The sequence below is a fragment of the Mauremys mutica genome, chromosome 1 (assembly GCF_020497125.1).
Source record: "Mauremys mutica isolate MM-2020 ecotype Southern chromosome 1, ASM2049712v1, whole genome shotgun sequence".
NCBI lineage: Eukaryota > Metazoa > Chordata > Testudines > Geoemydidae > Mauremys > Mauremys mutica.
In genome coordinates, this window is record NC_059072.1 from 340,831,086 (window position 1) to 340,846,397 (window position 15,312).

Below are 15,312 nucleotides of genomic sequence, written 5' to 3' on the forward strand. Positions count from 1 at the left end.
TTGCACATCCATCCTAAGAAGTGGCCACCACCCTACAGATGCAAGACATTGGACAGTTTTGTCCACTCCCTGATGTCCTCCTGTAGGAGTGTCATGGACCATGTACATCATTTCCCTCCGTAGGTGAGCTGGAACTACCCACACAGGGAAAGGACCTCCTGTATACATGAGAACTCCATCTACGACTTGTAACTGCTGTTCATGTCGTTTGTACAAAGGGTCTATTGTTAGTGTTCCCTCTTTGTCTATTTTGGAAAGCTCTAGAATTACTTTTATTATGTCCTTATCCAATTTTTGCATGTCTTTTAGATCTGGTATATTGGGTTGTACCAAATTTAGTTGCAGCTATAGGACATTTGCAGTGGAAGTACATTTTTGTAGTACTCCCTGTGTCAGCAAGAACTTAATAGTCCTTTCTATGTATGGATTTGCTTGTTCTGGGTAAGAATACTGTTTTTGGGCTGACATTTCTCCTCCTTCCACAACAATAGTGACGGCCATGCATCCATAGTCATGTTTGTGTTTAGCAAAGGCATCTGCATGTTTGTACAGTAATGCCTGTAACTCAGGTTGGTCTGCATGTTTAGCCACTATTTTGTCCAAATCATACCCTTCAGGTTCAAAGTCCTCCACTGGAGATACCATGCCACACTCAGGTATGACTACTGGAGAGTCATCCTTTTCCTGTTCTACTGAAAGACACAATAATTGGTTACACAAATCAAGAACACATCCCTGTTTGTATAAGAAATCAGTTCCCAATAAGGAATTCTTTGGGTCTGCTAACTTCATTAATGCAAAAGTATGATTCTTTCTTAGGTGACCTATCTGTACTTCAAGGGGTGTAGAAAGTGTGGTAGTAACCTGATTACTTGCAAAGGTTGCAAGTGTCTTGGTACATCCTGATGATAGAGGAGAGGATCTAGGATCCTCGACATGGAGAATACTGATTGCTGCTCCAGTATCTATGATGAGATTCCTGTCTAGTCCCTCTATCACTGCAGATATTGTGGGTCTTCCACTTGTATCTCTGTCTAAAGGGGTTATGACTACACTTGGGGTTGTTTGTAGTCATGCAGCATATGCTGTCAGATAATCAAGGGATTCCTCCTCTATCTCCTCAGAGGCAGCCAATTCTGGAGGAGTGGCTGTCCACTGGGGAAAAGGGGATGGATCGACGGAGGCCACTGGACGGTTCAAGGTTGCTGAGCCTTGGCCTTCCATCATCATCAGCTCATTCACACGGGCATGAAGTTCTCGGATAGCCCGTCGTTGAGCCTCAAGCGTCTGTTGCACTGTTTTAAACATTTTCACAACTGAGTCCTCAGTTTTGTGCAAAGGCGGTGATTTGGGTCTCTGCAGACGTGAACTGTTCTGTGCAGCATCTGAAAAGAAAGGAACACGATCCCGGGCTCCTGCATAGGATCCAAACGCATAACCCTGTCGAGGGGCCTGGCCACTCGAAGGTCCAGGGTTATTACGTGGGTTAGGGTCATTGTGCCAACGTTGATACTTAGGGAATTTAGGAACTCCTCGTCCTAATCCTGGCTGAGGTTGAGGTCCCTCAATCCTCACCGTAGGATTAGTTTGTGGTTCCTGAAGTACTGCAACCGGGGCTCCACGCCGACCTAATTTAGAGCCTCCCTGTGCATGTGCTTTAGCCAGCAAGGCTAATGTTCTCTTTAAAGAAATATCATCAGTTATATGCATATTAACCATTTCTCTTAACTGAGGAAGAGAATTATTAACTAACAGACTGATATATGGCAGTTCATCTGTTTCTTCTTTGATATGACTCCGCCAAGCTGCACTTAACCGCAAATGAAACTGATGTGGAGTTTCATTAGGTTTCTGCTTTAAGTTAGACAGAATTGCTACTCCAGCTTGCCCTGGGTGCTGGTTATGTTCCAATAGGGCTACTGTCTCTTGAAAAGTTTTCTCTCCTACCCTAAACTTAAGTGGCAAAGTACTCCACAATGCTCGATTCACTGTGAGTTGTAAGATTTTAACCCAATCCTCCCTTGGTAAGCCAAACACTTTTGCTGTCTCCTGCACACGTTGTGCATGCATAGCAACTGATGAATCCTCCATCATTCCTACTTGCTTTGCTACCAGGTCTAAGGTTTTAATATCTGTAACAACTGCTACAGGACAATCAGAATTGGAACCTGCAGTTCCTTCTTCTGGATCTGAATCTGAGCTTTCATCTGAGCTTTCATCTGAGCTTAAATCTACAATTTCTATTCCTTGCCTCCTTCTACCTGGATTCACATTTTCCTCATCTGAACCATCAAAACTTTCCACTGGAGATAATCCTGGGTATCTAGGATAATTTTCCATGAAATGTCTATGGGTTACATTCAAAGTGTCTCCACACTGACGCAGGACATCCCTTAGTCCACTAAAGTCTGGCGTGGTAGGGCGTTCTACCGATACACTAGGTGATACCAGCATATACCACGGGGGTGTAGAGGACCCACGAAATTCCTGGAGTCTAGGCAATGTTGATTGCCCGAATGCCAATAAATGTCCACCCAAAGGGACTGGATTTTCTACTCTATATGGTGCTAATGTAACATTGGGTGGAGGAGCAGGAATTCTATTCCCTGCTTGTTGTTGTAGCTCTCTTTGTAACTTAGAGATCACTACATCACATGCATTAGCTACCTGTGTTACCTGTGATACAGCCTCTTCTAACCCTTGAACAATGACCGATTCTAAAGGTACACTCACAGAAGCTGTCTCTACAGAAGTAGAGATCTTTTCCTCTTTCTCTGCTTCTCTGTTTGTGTCACTAACTACTTCACTGACTGTGACACTTGTCTCCGCCTCCTGAACTGTCACTTCAGAACTTCCGTCTCTTATCGGCAGACTGTCAGTTTTCTCTGCACTGCCAATTTCTTCTGACTCCACAGATTCAACTTGCAAATTCGCTTCTGAAGGTACTGTGTCTGCTTGAGCTAATTCTCTTGTTTTACTTCTAGTCACTGGTCCAATATGATTTTCTACCTCTCTCGGATCCACCATACCAATAGGGATGGGAATCAATTCTTCAACCTCCTCTGCTATATTTTCTCCCTTTTCTAGTTCTTTAATCTTTTCCAACAGCTGACCACGGTCTACTCTATAGGCTATCAGCATCTGCTGAACTTCCCTGAGTAACTCCATCTTTTTATCCAATTTCTTTCCCAATGAACTACAAGCTACAAGCAAGCATTCAACAGCTATTCCCTTCACCACCTTAGCTCTCTTCTTTTTCTGCTGTGTTTCATCCTCAAATACATTACTCACAAAACCCCATGGGTTTCTCTGCTCAGAAATCATTCCACTATTTCTCAGCTGCTCCAAACCTCCACCATGTTCCTGAATATATTTCCTAGCAAAGTTTTCCAAAGCTAAACTGCTAGAAATTCCAACACACTCCACTCCAGTTCTATCTTCACTTTTAACACTCTTACTACGAAATAGAGAATTCATCTCTTTCTTTTCCTAGTATATTCACTAGAATCTAGTATAGTCTAGTATATTCACTAGAATCAAACCTCTGTTGATTTACTTCTGATACACAAAAAGGCGTCCCTTTTACAGAAAACAACAGGATAATACCCCTTAACCGGTTTAAACACTGTATCATAAAAGTCCCAAGTAAATAGAGGGAGTGGGGGATACTCTCTTCTCTCTTCTCTCGATGGCTTATAGCAGATCGAGAGGTCTTTCCCCTCTGTCGGGACCTGCCAAATATCGGGGAATACTGAGGCAGACGGATCAGAGGTGCAGTCCGGAAGAGTTAATGGGACTGAGATAAGGTATCTTTGAACTATTCAAGTTCTGACTGATTGCGGCCTTTCTGGCGGCTATGAATACCTTGCTTTATTAACTCCCCGCCACCACTAGTGTGGGTCATCGGATCCAGATGCGGCTGCTATTATTTTATTCGGTACCATTCATTAACTTCTTCAACATATAAAAACCCCTTTCTGTGCACATATATCACTTTTAAAACAATATTACTTCAATATTCAGTTAGCTAATACAGTTAAAATCCTTTAGGCAAAAGTGAAAGTAAAAACCTTTCGGATGTATAACCACAATACAAAACGGAAATACTGGGCGTGCTGCCAGCAGCAATAACCACAGTTGATTCTGACTCTGGTTTAAGAGTAAGATTTCAGGTACTGAAATTAACTATTACTTGCGTTTCAAAGGGTCCAGGAATGTCTGGAATACCTGAAATGCCTGTCACACACTCCTTAAATCTCCTCCTGGCGGCTCGCCAGTCTGTTGCCTGATTTGGGGAGGGTTAGTAGGGACAGTGGAATTTATCCACTTAATTTGGTTGTATGTAATAATTAATTTTCTAATTAATTAGTAATGTTAGTAATAATTAATAAGTATTAGTAATATGGGTATGGCTCGCCAATATGTGTGATCAGAAGATAAAAGTTCGTCTTGAATCAGGCTTCACAGAATTTAATACAAGGAGATTGGGGTATAACAGGAATTTACACTGAGACAAAGTTTAGTCAAACAAGACCTTTTATTTAAAACCAATAAAACAAGAAGTAAATGTAAAATGTTAAAAGCAGTTTGATTACAAAGTTACAAAATATCACAGTTCTTTAAGAGATATGATATGATATATGATATCTAATGCACTTTGCAGCAAATAGTACTAGAGTGAATTTCACACCTCTGCTAGAGGAAGTATAGTTATAAAGAAACTGGTTATGAATTAAACCCTTCTTAGCATAGATGCTTTAGAGGTGAAGTAGAAATTAAGAATTATTTCATACTTACAGCTGTGAAAGGACAGAATACTACGACTTATCATTAGTTGACAGCTTTCGTAGGTGTAGGCAGGGTGAGGCGATGGAGAATAGAAGGATGGGTGTATCGCCTGCCCTAATGGTGGATTATCACACCTTTTATAGGGAGAAATCCTTCCTCTTACGCCCAAATTTGGCTTTCCCCATGGAAAGGTGAGGGTACCTGTTTTCATAGGCTGACCTTTGTATACGTATTAATGACAACTATCTACGTATCTTGTGGTGTACTTGTTAGGTCCTTTTGCACCTAACTAGGTGAAAGGTTAGCAGATATTCAGAAAGTCCCTAGACAATTTGCGTAGGTTTGTTTCCTATTATCACTTTTCTGAGTAAGGGTCTTAAAGGTTGCTTTCAGCATCACAGAGGAAATAGGCCAGGATGTCTGGTTTAGAAGCTTCTAGGTATCTTGCGTTTACAGCTATTGCAAATTCTATTAATCTATGCAGCCTACACACTTTTATCAAAAAGACATTTTATACAGACCAACAGATTAATCCTTAGGGCTACAGGGGGGGATTTCTATTCTATGACAGAATTTAAAACTGAATTGCAGGGGAGGGCATATTTGCTTTTGTACAGTGCCTAGCACACGGAGGACCTATTCATGGTTCGTCCCCAGGCACTACCATAATAAACAGGATTCATAGTAATTTCCTGTTACTAACCCACTAACTTAACACGAACACAATATAAAAACAATTTGGTTCATATTTAAGGCTTACTTGTTTTGAAGGAGACCCTTGAGAGTCCCTCATTTTTTCCCACATAATTCTCTCTACTTGGGCATGCTCTATCATAGCAATAACTCTTGCCAAGGCTCTGAGGGATGGACCTAGTTCCAGAACCACTCAAAATGACCTTGCTCATTCAGCAGAGGGGATGCTCAAGAGGGATGCAAAGTGCGTCATTGCATCAGGCCTAAGCAAGTTCTCTCTACAGTGCTTCCAGTCCCTGCTGGCTGAAAAAAGTTAAAAGCCAAACTGATTATCCACACATGAGAGCACTGAATACCATCAGGTTGGCTCTTCTTGCTTGTTTGATTTTTTCCTGTAGAGTTTAACCAACTGTTCTCACCGTGAGTGAGACAGCAGGAGATTCCCCAGATTGGAGCACCGAGGAATGCAAAATCAACACACATTTGTTTTCTTCTTTTTAAATTCTTCCCCTATATGAATGTACAAGACAGAGCAAGTAAATCCTGAAAATCATGCAGCATGTAATAGAAAAGTATTATATACTTTCTATGGACATTTTAAACCAGCATCTGGAATTCTGCACCAGAGGCATCATTGTCTATTTTAAAAAGAACAGGAGTACTTGTGGCACCTTAGACACTAACAAATTTATTTGAGCATAAGCTTTCGTGGGCTACAGCCCACTTCATCGGATGCATGTAGTGGAAAATACAGTAGGAAGATAGATAGATAGATATACACAGAGAACATGAAACAATGGGTGTTACCATACACACTCTAATGAGAGAGATCAGTTAAGGTGTCTATTTAATAATTCTAAAGGATGATATAAAAATAGAATTTCATAGTTGGTCTCCATTAGATTTTATTGATTGTTTAAGAGTAATTTCTATTGAATGCTACTGGTTTCACCCTCATTACAATCTTCAGGAAGATCCCTACTGAGAATAGTAGTTCAGTATGTGCCAGAGTGTACATTCATGTTTATGTTCCATTCAAAGAGAATGGGACTTAAGTACATGCTTGGAAGTTTTAACTGTATGCTTAAATGCTGTTCTAAATGGATATTGATTTAAGCATCTGCTGAAGTGCTTTCCAGAATCAGGGCCTGACACCCAGTTCAGCAAGGTATTTAAGCATGTGCCTTACCTTACATGCACAGTCCCACTGAGGAGAGTGGGAATACCTGTATGCTTAAAGTTAGGCATGTGCTTAAACAATGCTTGGTCAACTGGCCTCAGATCACTTTAGACTTTGTAAAAGAATTCGAGATGCAGCCCAAGTACAAATTTTCCCAAAGTTTGGGAATATTCTGATTTGGGACTTTAATGCAAACGAATCTCCATTTTTTTAGTGTTTTGGTATTAAGAGAATTTATTTCCTTCACTTTGGTTTTTAGATTTTCTCTAACTACAGAGCCTTGATGTATTGCAGACCGACAGACACATGCTGTGGGGCAAATTTGCCCCTCTGTGGCAAGTGGAAGCAATCACCTGTAGAGGAAATGCTTTCCCCAGCTGCAGAAACCAGAACAGCTAATTCCCTCAGATTTCCTTTGACGATTGCTAGCAGGTTCTATGAAGAGCTAAGCAGCCTCATTACAATATATCAGGTGAACGGAGTGAGATCAAATGTGTAAAGAAAGGCTGGGTAATAATTCTATAAAACAGCAGCACAAAGCCCAATAACTAGAGTTCCTACAACTCAGAGTAAAGTTATTACATTTTCAAGCCGTCATTAGTAATAAGGCAGTTGTAATATCATTTTAAAATAAATATTGTTGCTGATGCACATCAGATTCGTTCTATCGGCTACTCTAATTAACAGCACAGTTTGTGAGCTGTTAATTTTGAGGCTGAATAATTGGGTAAAGTTGTGTGCATTGTAATGTAATACGCTTGTTCAATTTTCCACTTAATTTCGATTAATGTGGATTTTACATGTAATCTATTGTTACAGTTATTACGCCTATTATTTTTAATTAGGAAAAAACATTTCCTCAGGAGAATGAAACAAATAATTTGCAGGTTTGAAAAATAAAGTTCATACTCAGTCATAGACTTAGGAAATTTGGTTTTCAGAGAAGTTGAGTGCCCACCACTTCACCCAACGTTCATAGGAGCCGTGGGAGCGCAGCACCTCTGAAAATCAGGACCAGAGATGAGAGAAGGGAAAGATCTTTTACATCACCTTGTTCATCTTTTGACCAGTATGAAATGGTTTTCAATGAAAAAACAGTTTTATAGACATATTTTCCCCCTGGTGAACTTTTGCACCACTCCTACATTTTAGACGTGATTACAGACTAGATTGTAATCCTCTCATCCTGCCCCAGTAAGGGCCAAGCACATTGGTGCACTGCCCAACAGCAGGGAAGGAACCAAACTGTGCTTCTCAGAGCTACAATCTGGCCCCTGCTTCTCCAAAGTGGATGAAATCTGAGCTAGTTCTTTTACTAATGTGTGGTTGTCACCAGAATAGTGACTGTTTGGAAAAGATATTGTAGAGCTCATTCTTTATTCTCACTTATGACTGCCCACATCACAGTTATTCCCATTACATATGAAATTGCTAGCGCCGCGTTCACCGCTCCTGCTTCAGGCCCACTGACAGCAATTCCAGGCCCCAGGGCAGAACAGTCAATGGGCCCCCATGCACGGACCTGGTCCGCCTGACATTTGGGTGATGCTGCGCCTGCGCTGGCTGGTGCCCAGCGAGCTGCTGGCTGCATTGCTGGGCACGCTCTTCCGGCATGGCCAAGGTTTTCCACATGCCCACCCGGTAGGGTTGCCAACTGTCTAATTGTGCAAACCCAAAGACCCTTGTCCCACCCCCTGCCCCACCTCTTCCCTGAGGCCATGGCCCTGTCACTCTCCTTCTCCAAAGCCCCACACCCTGCTCACTCCATCCCCCCTCCCTCCAGCGCTTACTCTCCTCCACTCTCACTCACTTTCACCATGCTGGGGCAGGGGGTTAGGGTGTCAGAGGGGGTGAGGGGTCAGGCTCTGGGAGGGAGTTTGGGTATGGGGTGCAGGCTCTGGGCTGGGTCAGGGGGTTGGGGTGCAGAAGGAAGTAAGGGGGTTGGTGCTTACCTCGGGCAGCTCCCAAAAGCGACCAGCACACCCCTCCGGCAGCAGCTCTTAGGCGGGGGGCCCAGGGAGTCCACTACCTGCAGGCACCGCTCCCGCAGCTACCCTTGAACGCAGTTCCTGACCAATGGGAGCTGCAGAGTCGGCACACAGGGTGGGGGGAGCATGCAGAGATCCCCTCCGCAGGGGCCACAGGGATGTGCTGGCCACTCCCGGGAGTGCAGCCTTGCTGCGGTGCACTGCCAGTGGCAGCGGCCGGGGGACCCCCGGGCCCTTTTAAATTGCCCAGGCCCCTGGGCAATTGCCTGCTTTGCCGCCCCCACCCCCGTCGGCAGGCCTATCCTGCTGTTTCTGCCTCTTCTATATTCATCAATGATAAAGATGGCTGGAATGTAGCTGACAGTTTTGCTGATGATATGTGAGGCTGAGTAGCATCCAGTCTACTCTCCCTTGGCTGTATCAGTGCTGCCAACATGTTGTTAACACTAGTAGGTTATAAAGGAAACCCTGTAGGGTGCATCTCAACATGACTATGACTAAAGTAGGCCAAAGGACCAAGCTTAAAAGGAAAGAAAAAGGTTAAGCAGCCTGACATTCAGCATAGCTAATGTTTGCAAGCTTGCATAAAATGCTGAATAATGGCAAAACAGATAACACAATGGGACACAATGGGGAATTATAAGATCTTGGAAGATAAATGAATGGATGCTGAAGGTTATTAATATCATCTAGCGATAAATATACTCTGGATATAAAGACCAGTGAAAATGAGCAGGATATGCAAGAAGTAATTTAAAAACAATAAAGGAGAGACATGTATGAAAGATGAAACACCAGGAAGAGGGAAGCAGCAGAAAGATAAGGGATTAAGGTAAGAGATTAGTACTGCATACTAGAAGTAAAGCAATAATGACAAATTAAATCTTAAATTAACACATTTTCCAGAGACATTAAAATCAAGAGGTCAGTAAACCACAGGAACATAGGAATTGCCCTTCAATTGGTCTCACTAATAGTTAAACATTTTCTTAATGCAGCATGAGGTTTTATCTCCCCTCCAAGACTTTTCTATTGTTGCATTAATTGTTATATTCTCAGGGAATATTCTTGTCAGCCATATACATGCCCAAACCCTCTCTGAGGATAGATAGTGGCAGAGCCAGGTTTTGCAGTGGAAGGGGTGAGGCGAATAGTCAGTATTGATGCCACTTTCCATTATACCTTTTGGCTTGTTAATTTCACACATGTCATGCCTGCTGCATCCACCACAAACCTAATCTCAATTTAGTGTAGCGGGGAGGGGGTTGGGGTAGTTAGTGGGGGCAGGGCTGGAAAGCAAGCCTCCTGCACATTCACCTGGCAGGAGTGGCTCCTGTTTTATGGGACTGGGCCTGGCTCCCCACTCTGGACATTGTAATCTGGTGCCCAGGATTGCAATGCCTTTCAGATTTGGCCTGGCTGCCCCTAGGTCATGAAGGGAGAGGAGCTGGGCCCAGCCCTGCGAGACAGGAATCACCGCTGCTGGGCGAGTGCAGAACAGGCTGGTTCTCCAGTACCATGTGAAAAATAATTTCAGATACCTCCTTTTGTCAATTGGACAATATACCTAAGGGCCGCTGGGCCAGGCGGGAAGGTTGGGGGGTCAACAATGGAACTAATTGTGTGCTTAAAATTGATTGGAAAAAGACAAATATAGTGCCCATATTTTAAAAAGGGAAGAACGAGAACCCGGGGAACTACAGCCTCACTTTGTTCCCGACAAAATCATGGAGCAGGTCCTCAAGGAATCCATTTTGAAGCACTTGGAGGAGAGGAAGATGATCAGGAACAGTCAACATGGATTCACCAAGGGCAAGTCATGCCTGACCAACCTGATTGCCTTCTATGATGAGATAACTGGCTCTGTGGATATGGGAAAAGAGGTGGATGTGATATATCTTGACTTTAGCAAATATTTTGATATGGTCTCCCACAGTATTCTTGTCAGCAAGTTAAAAAAGTATGGATTGATGAATGGACTATAAGGCAGATAGAAAGCTAGGGGAGGGGTAGCTCAGTGGTTTGAGCATTGGCCTTCTAAATGCAGGGTTATGAGTTCAATCTTTGAGGGGACCACTTAGGGATCAGTACTTGGTCCTGCTAGTCCAGCAGGGGGCTGGACTCAATGACCTTTCAGGGTCACTTCCAGTTCTATGAGATAGGTATATCTCAATATATGTATATATATTTTTAATCTGGCTAGATTGTTGGGCTCAATGGGTAGTGATCAACAGCTCGATGTCTAGTTGGCATCCAGTGTCAAGCAGAGTGCCCCAAGAGTAGGTCCTGGGGCCAGTTTTGTTCAACATCTTTATCAGTGATCTGGAAGATGGGATTAATTGCACCATCAGCAAGTTCTCAGATGACACTAAGATGGGGGTTAGGTAGATATGCTGGAGGGTAGGGATAGGGTCTAGAGTGACCTAGACAAATTGGAGGATTGGGCCAAAAGAAATCTGATGAGGTTGAACAAGGCCAAGTGCAGAGTCCTGCACTTAGGAAGGAAGAATCCCATGCACTGCTACAGGCTGGGGACTGACTAGCTCAACAGCAGTTCTGGAATTATAGTGAACAAGAAGCTGCAGATGAGTCAGCGGTGTGCCCTCGTTGCCAAGAAGGTCAATGGCATATTGGGCTGTATTAGTAGGAGCATTGTCAGTAGATTGAGGAAAGTGATTATTCCCTTCTATTCGGCACTGGTGAGGCCACACCTCGAGTATTGCATCCAATTTTGGTCCCCCCACTACAGAAGGGATGTGGACAAGTTGGAGAGAGTCCAGCGAAGGGCAACAAAAATAATTAGGGGGCTGGGGCACATGACTTATGAGGAGAGGCTGAGGGAACTGGGGTTATTTAGTCTGCAGATGAGAAGAGTGAGGTTGGATTTGATAACAGCCTTCAACTACCTGAAGGGGGGTTCCAAAGAGGATGGAGTTAGGCTGTTCTCAGTGGTGGCAGATGACAGAACAAGGAGTAATGGTCTTAAATTGCAGTGGGGGAGGTCTAATTTGGATATTAGGAAACACTATTTCACTAGGAGGGTGGTGAAGCACTGGAATGGGTTAGCTAAGGAGGTGGTGGAATCTCCATCCTTAGAGGTTTGTAAGGCCCAGCTTGACAAAGCCCTGGCTGGGATGATTTAGTTGGTGTTGGTCCTGCTTTGAGCAGGGGATTGGACTAGATGACCTCCTGAGGTCTCTTCCAACCCTAATCTCCTATGATTCTGTGTTCTGGAAATGGATGAAAATCCAAGTTCACTGTATGGGAACCTTCCAGGAGGTGCAGGTTTGTGTTTGTTTTGGCTGCAGTCTTCTGGTGCGGAGCCCTCCAATCCTTCTAAACTACTGTTTGGCCTGTTGCCTGACACAGATTTTAATTCAAAAAGAGACAGCAAAACAGATCCAGGAGCCATTACCTAGTATATTTAAAATCTTGTTAAAAGGGGGAAGTATTGATTGAGCTGGGCAGGTTTCTTAAACAGATCCTAACTCTATTTAAATGTGTTAGGCACTGAAGTCTTTCATGAGTCAAAGGTTTGGGTTTGATACTCATTCCTGAAATTTAGTCAGTTCACCACATGGATACAGAATCCCCTGTATAGAATGTGTCTGAGCAGAGTGACCAAGTTGGCCAACTTTCAAATTTTATTTATTTATTTAACCAGAGTCAGGTTTCCTTACAAAAGTTTTCTTTGTAAAGTTGAACATTCTTTCTAACAGAAAAGGATCACATTAATTTTTTGAATTAGTAACTTGTCTTTTGTGACGAGACAGATGAGTTAACCAGGGGAGGCCTGACCAGATCCTCTCATCATTAACCATGTGGACTGCAGGAAGGAGAGACAGGCACTATTATTTCAGCTGTACACCACTGGAGATCCACGTAGGCTGAAGTGATGCTTTTGCAGGCAGCTAAGCTCGCTTTAGGGTTGCTCTGCACTTGCAGTGCAAGGGATAATCTAGGCCATTATCTACATGTGAGGCCTAAAACTAGTGGTTTGTGTCTCTTTAACACTGTTGCCAGACAAAAATTCTACAGGGTCGAATGACAGTCCTGTTAACTTCCAGACCTTCTACCAGACATAGGAAGGTTCAGTTTTGAGTGACTCACAGAAGCCATAATCCTGAAAGGTTCTGAGTGTTCACAACTCCCATAGATTTGAAGAGGAGCTGTGGTTGCTTAGCATCTCACAGGACCAGGTAGCAGTATGATATTAATAAGACCGCTTTGCTGACAGAATATCAGTTTGCCAATTCCACTCAAGATTTCATTTCCATGGTAGCATTTTGTGGATTTCTCAATTCCTTACATAAGAACGGCCATATTGGGTCAGATCAAAGGTCCATCTAGCTCAATATCCTGTCATCAGACAGTGGCCAATGCCAGATGCTTCAGAGGGAATGAACAGAACAGGTAATCATCAAGTGATCGATACCCTGTCACCCGTTCCCTGCTTCTGGCAAACAGAAGCTAGGAACACCATCCCTGCCCATTCTGGCTAATAGCCATTGACTGACCTATTGCCCATGAACTTATCTAGTTATTTTTGAACACTTAGTTTCCCCATAAATCCGGAAACACAGAAGATGATGCATAACGTTCCTATTACATAGGCACCCTCCATGGCACACCAACCACAAAGGGCTGCATCAATTAACTTTGAGGTCAGTGGAAAGATTCTCATAGACAGTGGTCACTTCCAGGGAGCTTCAAAGTATTACAGTATGATTTAATAGATACATACTCACAAAAAATATAGGGTGAAAGAGTGATAACTGAAAATGAGGATGCACAGGTTCTATTGCTTCATTGAGATGGAGACCAATGAGGACCTGTTCTCTCCTCCCTTTAGGGTTTTTTGATATTAATAATGGATACACAGCAAAAATGTTTGAAGATTCATCATGTTTCTGTCTATGGTAATGACTAAACTTTGTGCTGTTTCCTAACAGGTCAGTTGACTCTCAAAACGCAACATGTTCAAGATTCTAAAATGGGATTCGTAATCAATGCCATATATTCTATGGCGTATGGTCTTCACAACATGCAGATATCACTATGCCCAGGCTATGCAGGTCTCTGTGATGCCATGAAGCCTATAGATGGTCAAAAACTCCTGGATTCTCTCATGAAGACTAACTTCACTGGGGTTTCTGGGGAGGTGATCTTGTTCGATGAGAATGGAGACTCACCAGGAAGGTACTGTGAATATTTATCAGAAAGTGCAATGCCAGATATGCTGCTTTGTTATTTACTCATGATTTTAATCATAACCATAGAGGGCATCCCCAACAAGATGCTCACTCACCAAGGGAAGGGCTCCAGGTTGACTGTGCTCTTTACTCAGTGGTTGCCAAGAAGCCCTGCCTCACTGAACGTACACTGAGTAAAGCATGGCTCTCCATGTGCAAACTAATGCATCATATAGAGGAGGAAGGGTTCTAAAGACCTTGTTACTTAAAAACATAGATCTGGTTTCTGTGATCTTTCAGCCCAGTGATAGACACATTATTAAATTTAGCTCTATTTATAAAGTTTGAGCAACATTTTCTTTTCAGGTATGAAGAAGAAGACCTTTTTAGCAAGGTCTACCTCTATTTCCTAGCTTCTGCTTTGTCTTCTAGTTGGACCGGTCCCTAGTTCTTTCAGGACTCAAGCAACTGTAGTTAGCAATGTGGGAGAATGAATCAAAACTCATCCCCACCTCTTCCCTATCTTAAATATCTGCATTAGGGTTGCCAACTTTCTAATTCCAGAAAACCAAACGCCCTTACACTGCCCATGCCCCGCCCCTCCCCTGAGGCCTCGCCCCTTCCCGAGGCCCCACCCCCGCTCACTCCATCCTCCCTCTCTCCATCACTTACTCTCCCCCACCCTCTCTCACGTGCTCATTTTCACTGCAAGGCCCAAACAGGCATATTTATTGTTTTGACAGATGTGTTATGCTAAATTCGGGTTTCATTAAGGTTACAGGACGCTAGAGCTGGCAGCAAAATTGTCCAAAAGGGTAATTTAAAAAAAAAAAAAAGACATTTCACAGCTGTTTTCATGATTCTTTCCCTCCCCTCTTCCCATTTTTCATAACCAGCTTCATGGTTTTTGTTCACTAAAGTTATTGTGATTTTATGTGTGGAATTAGTACCACACATTATCACAGCTGCAATGGGTCCATTAAAGGCCAACTCCTGAAGCCCAAATACAAATCCATAAAGCACAACCACAGAAATGCACCTGTCCAGATACCTATATAAATAAATATGTAGAAACTGACTCCCACACCTACATGCAGATACACATGCATATTCATGTGTACACATCTAGCGTGTGTTAACACATATACAGTACTTCCACATTATTTAATATTACAGTTGTTGTTCAGTGCCTAGAGACTAAACTAAGATCAGAGCTCCAGGGTGGTAGGTGCTGGGCATACACATAAAAAGAGAGTCTGCAAGAAAGAGTTTATACTGTAGCTAGACAAAGGTGTGGAGAAATGTATGATACCTTGGCTCTTCTGCAATTACTAGTCAACAGCGTTCACTTTTTACGAAATAATACATATCTTTTAGAGTTTCCTTCTCTTTTAAAAACTCACCATGAAATGAATACACACATATTTTATGTCATCAATTTTTTTGTGGGCAAGCCAGCAAAAGGAATAAA

At 42.9% G+C, this 15,312-nt stretch overlaps 1 protein-coding gene across 1 annotated transcript in view; it reads left to right on the forward strand.

Moving 5' to 3' along the window:
• The window catches only part of GRM5 (glutamate metabotropic receptor 5), a 488,230-nt gene that overhangs the window by 415,664 nt on the left and 57,254 nt on the right, over nt 1–15,312 (forward strand). The window contains exon 6 of the mRNA XM_045020200.1: nt 13,602–13,848. Within this exon, the coding sequence (XP_044876135.1) occupies nt 13,602–13,848 (247 nt within the window). The remainder of the gene's footprint in view (nt 1–13,601; nt 13,849–15,312) is intronic.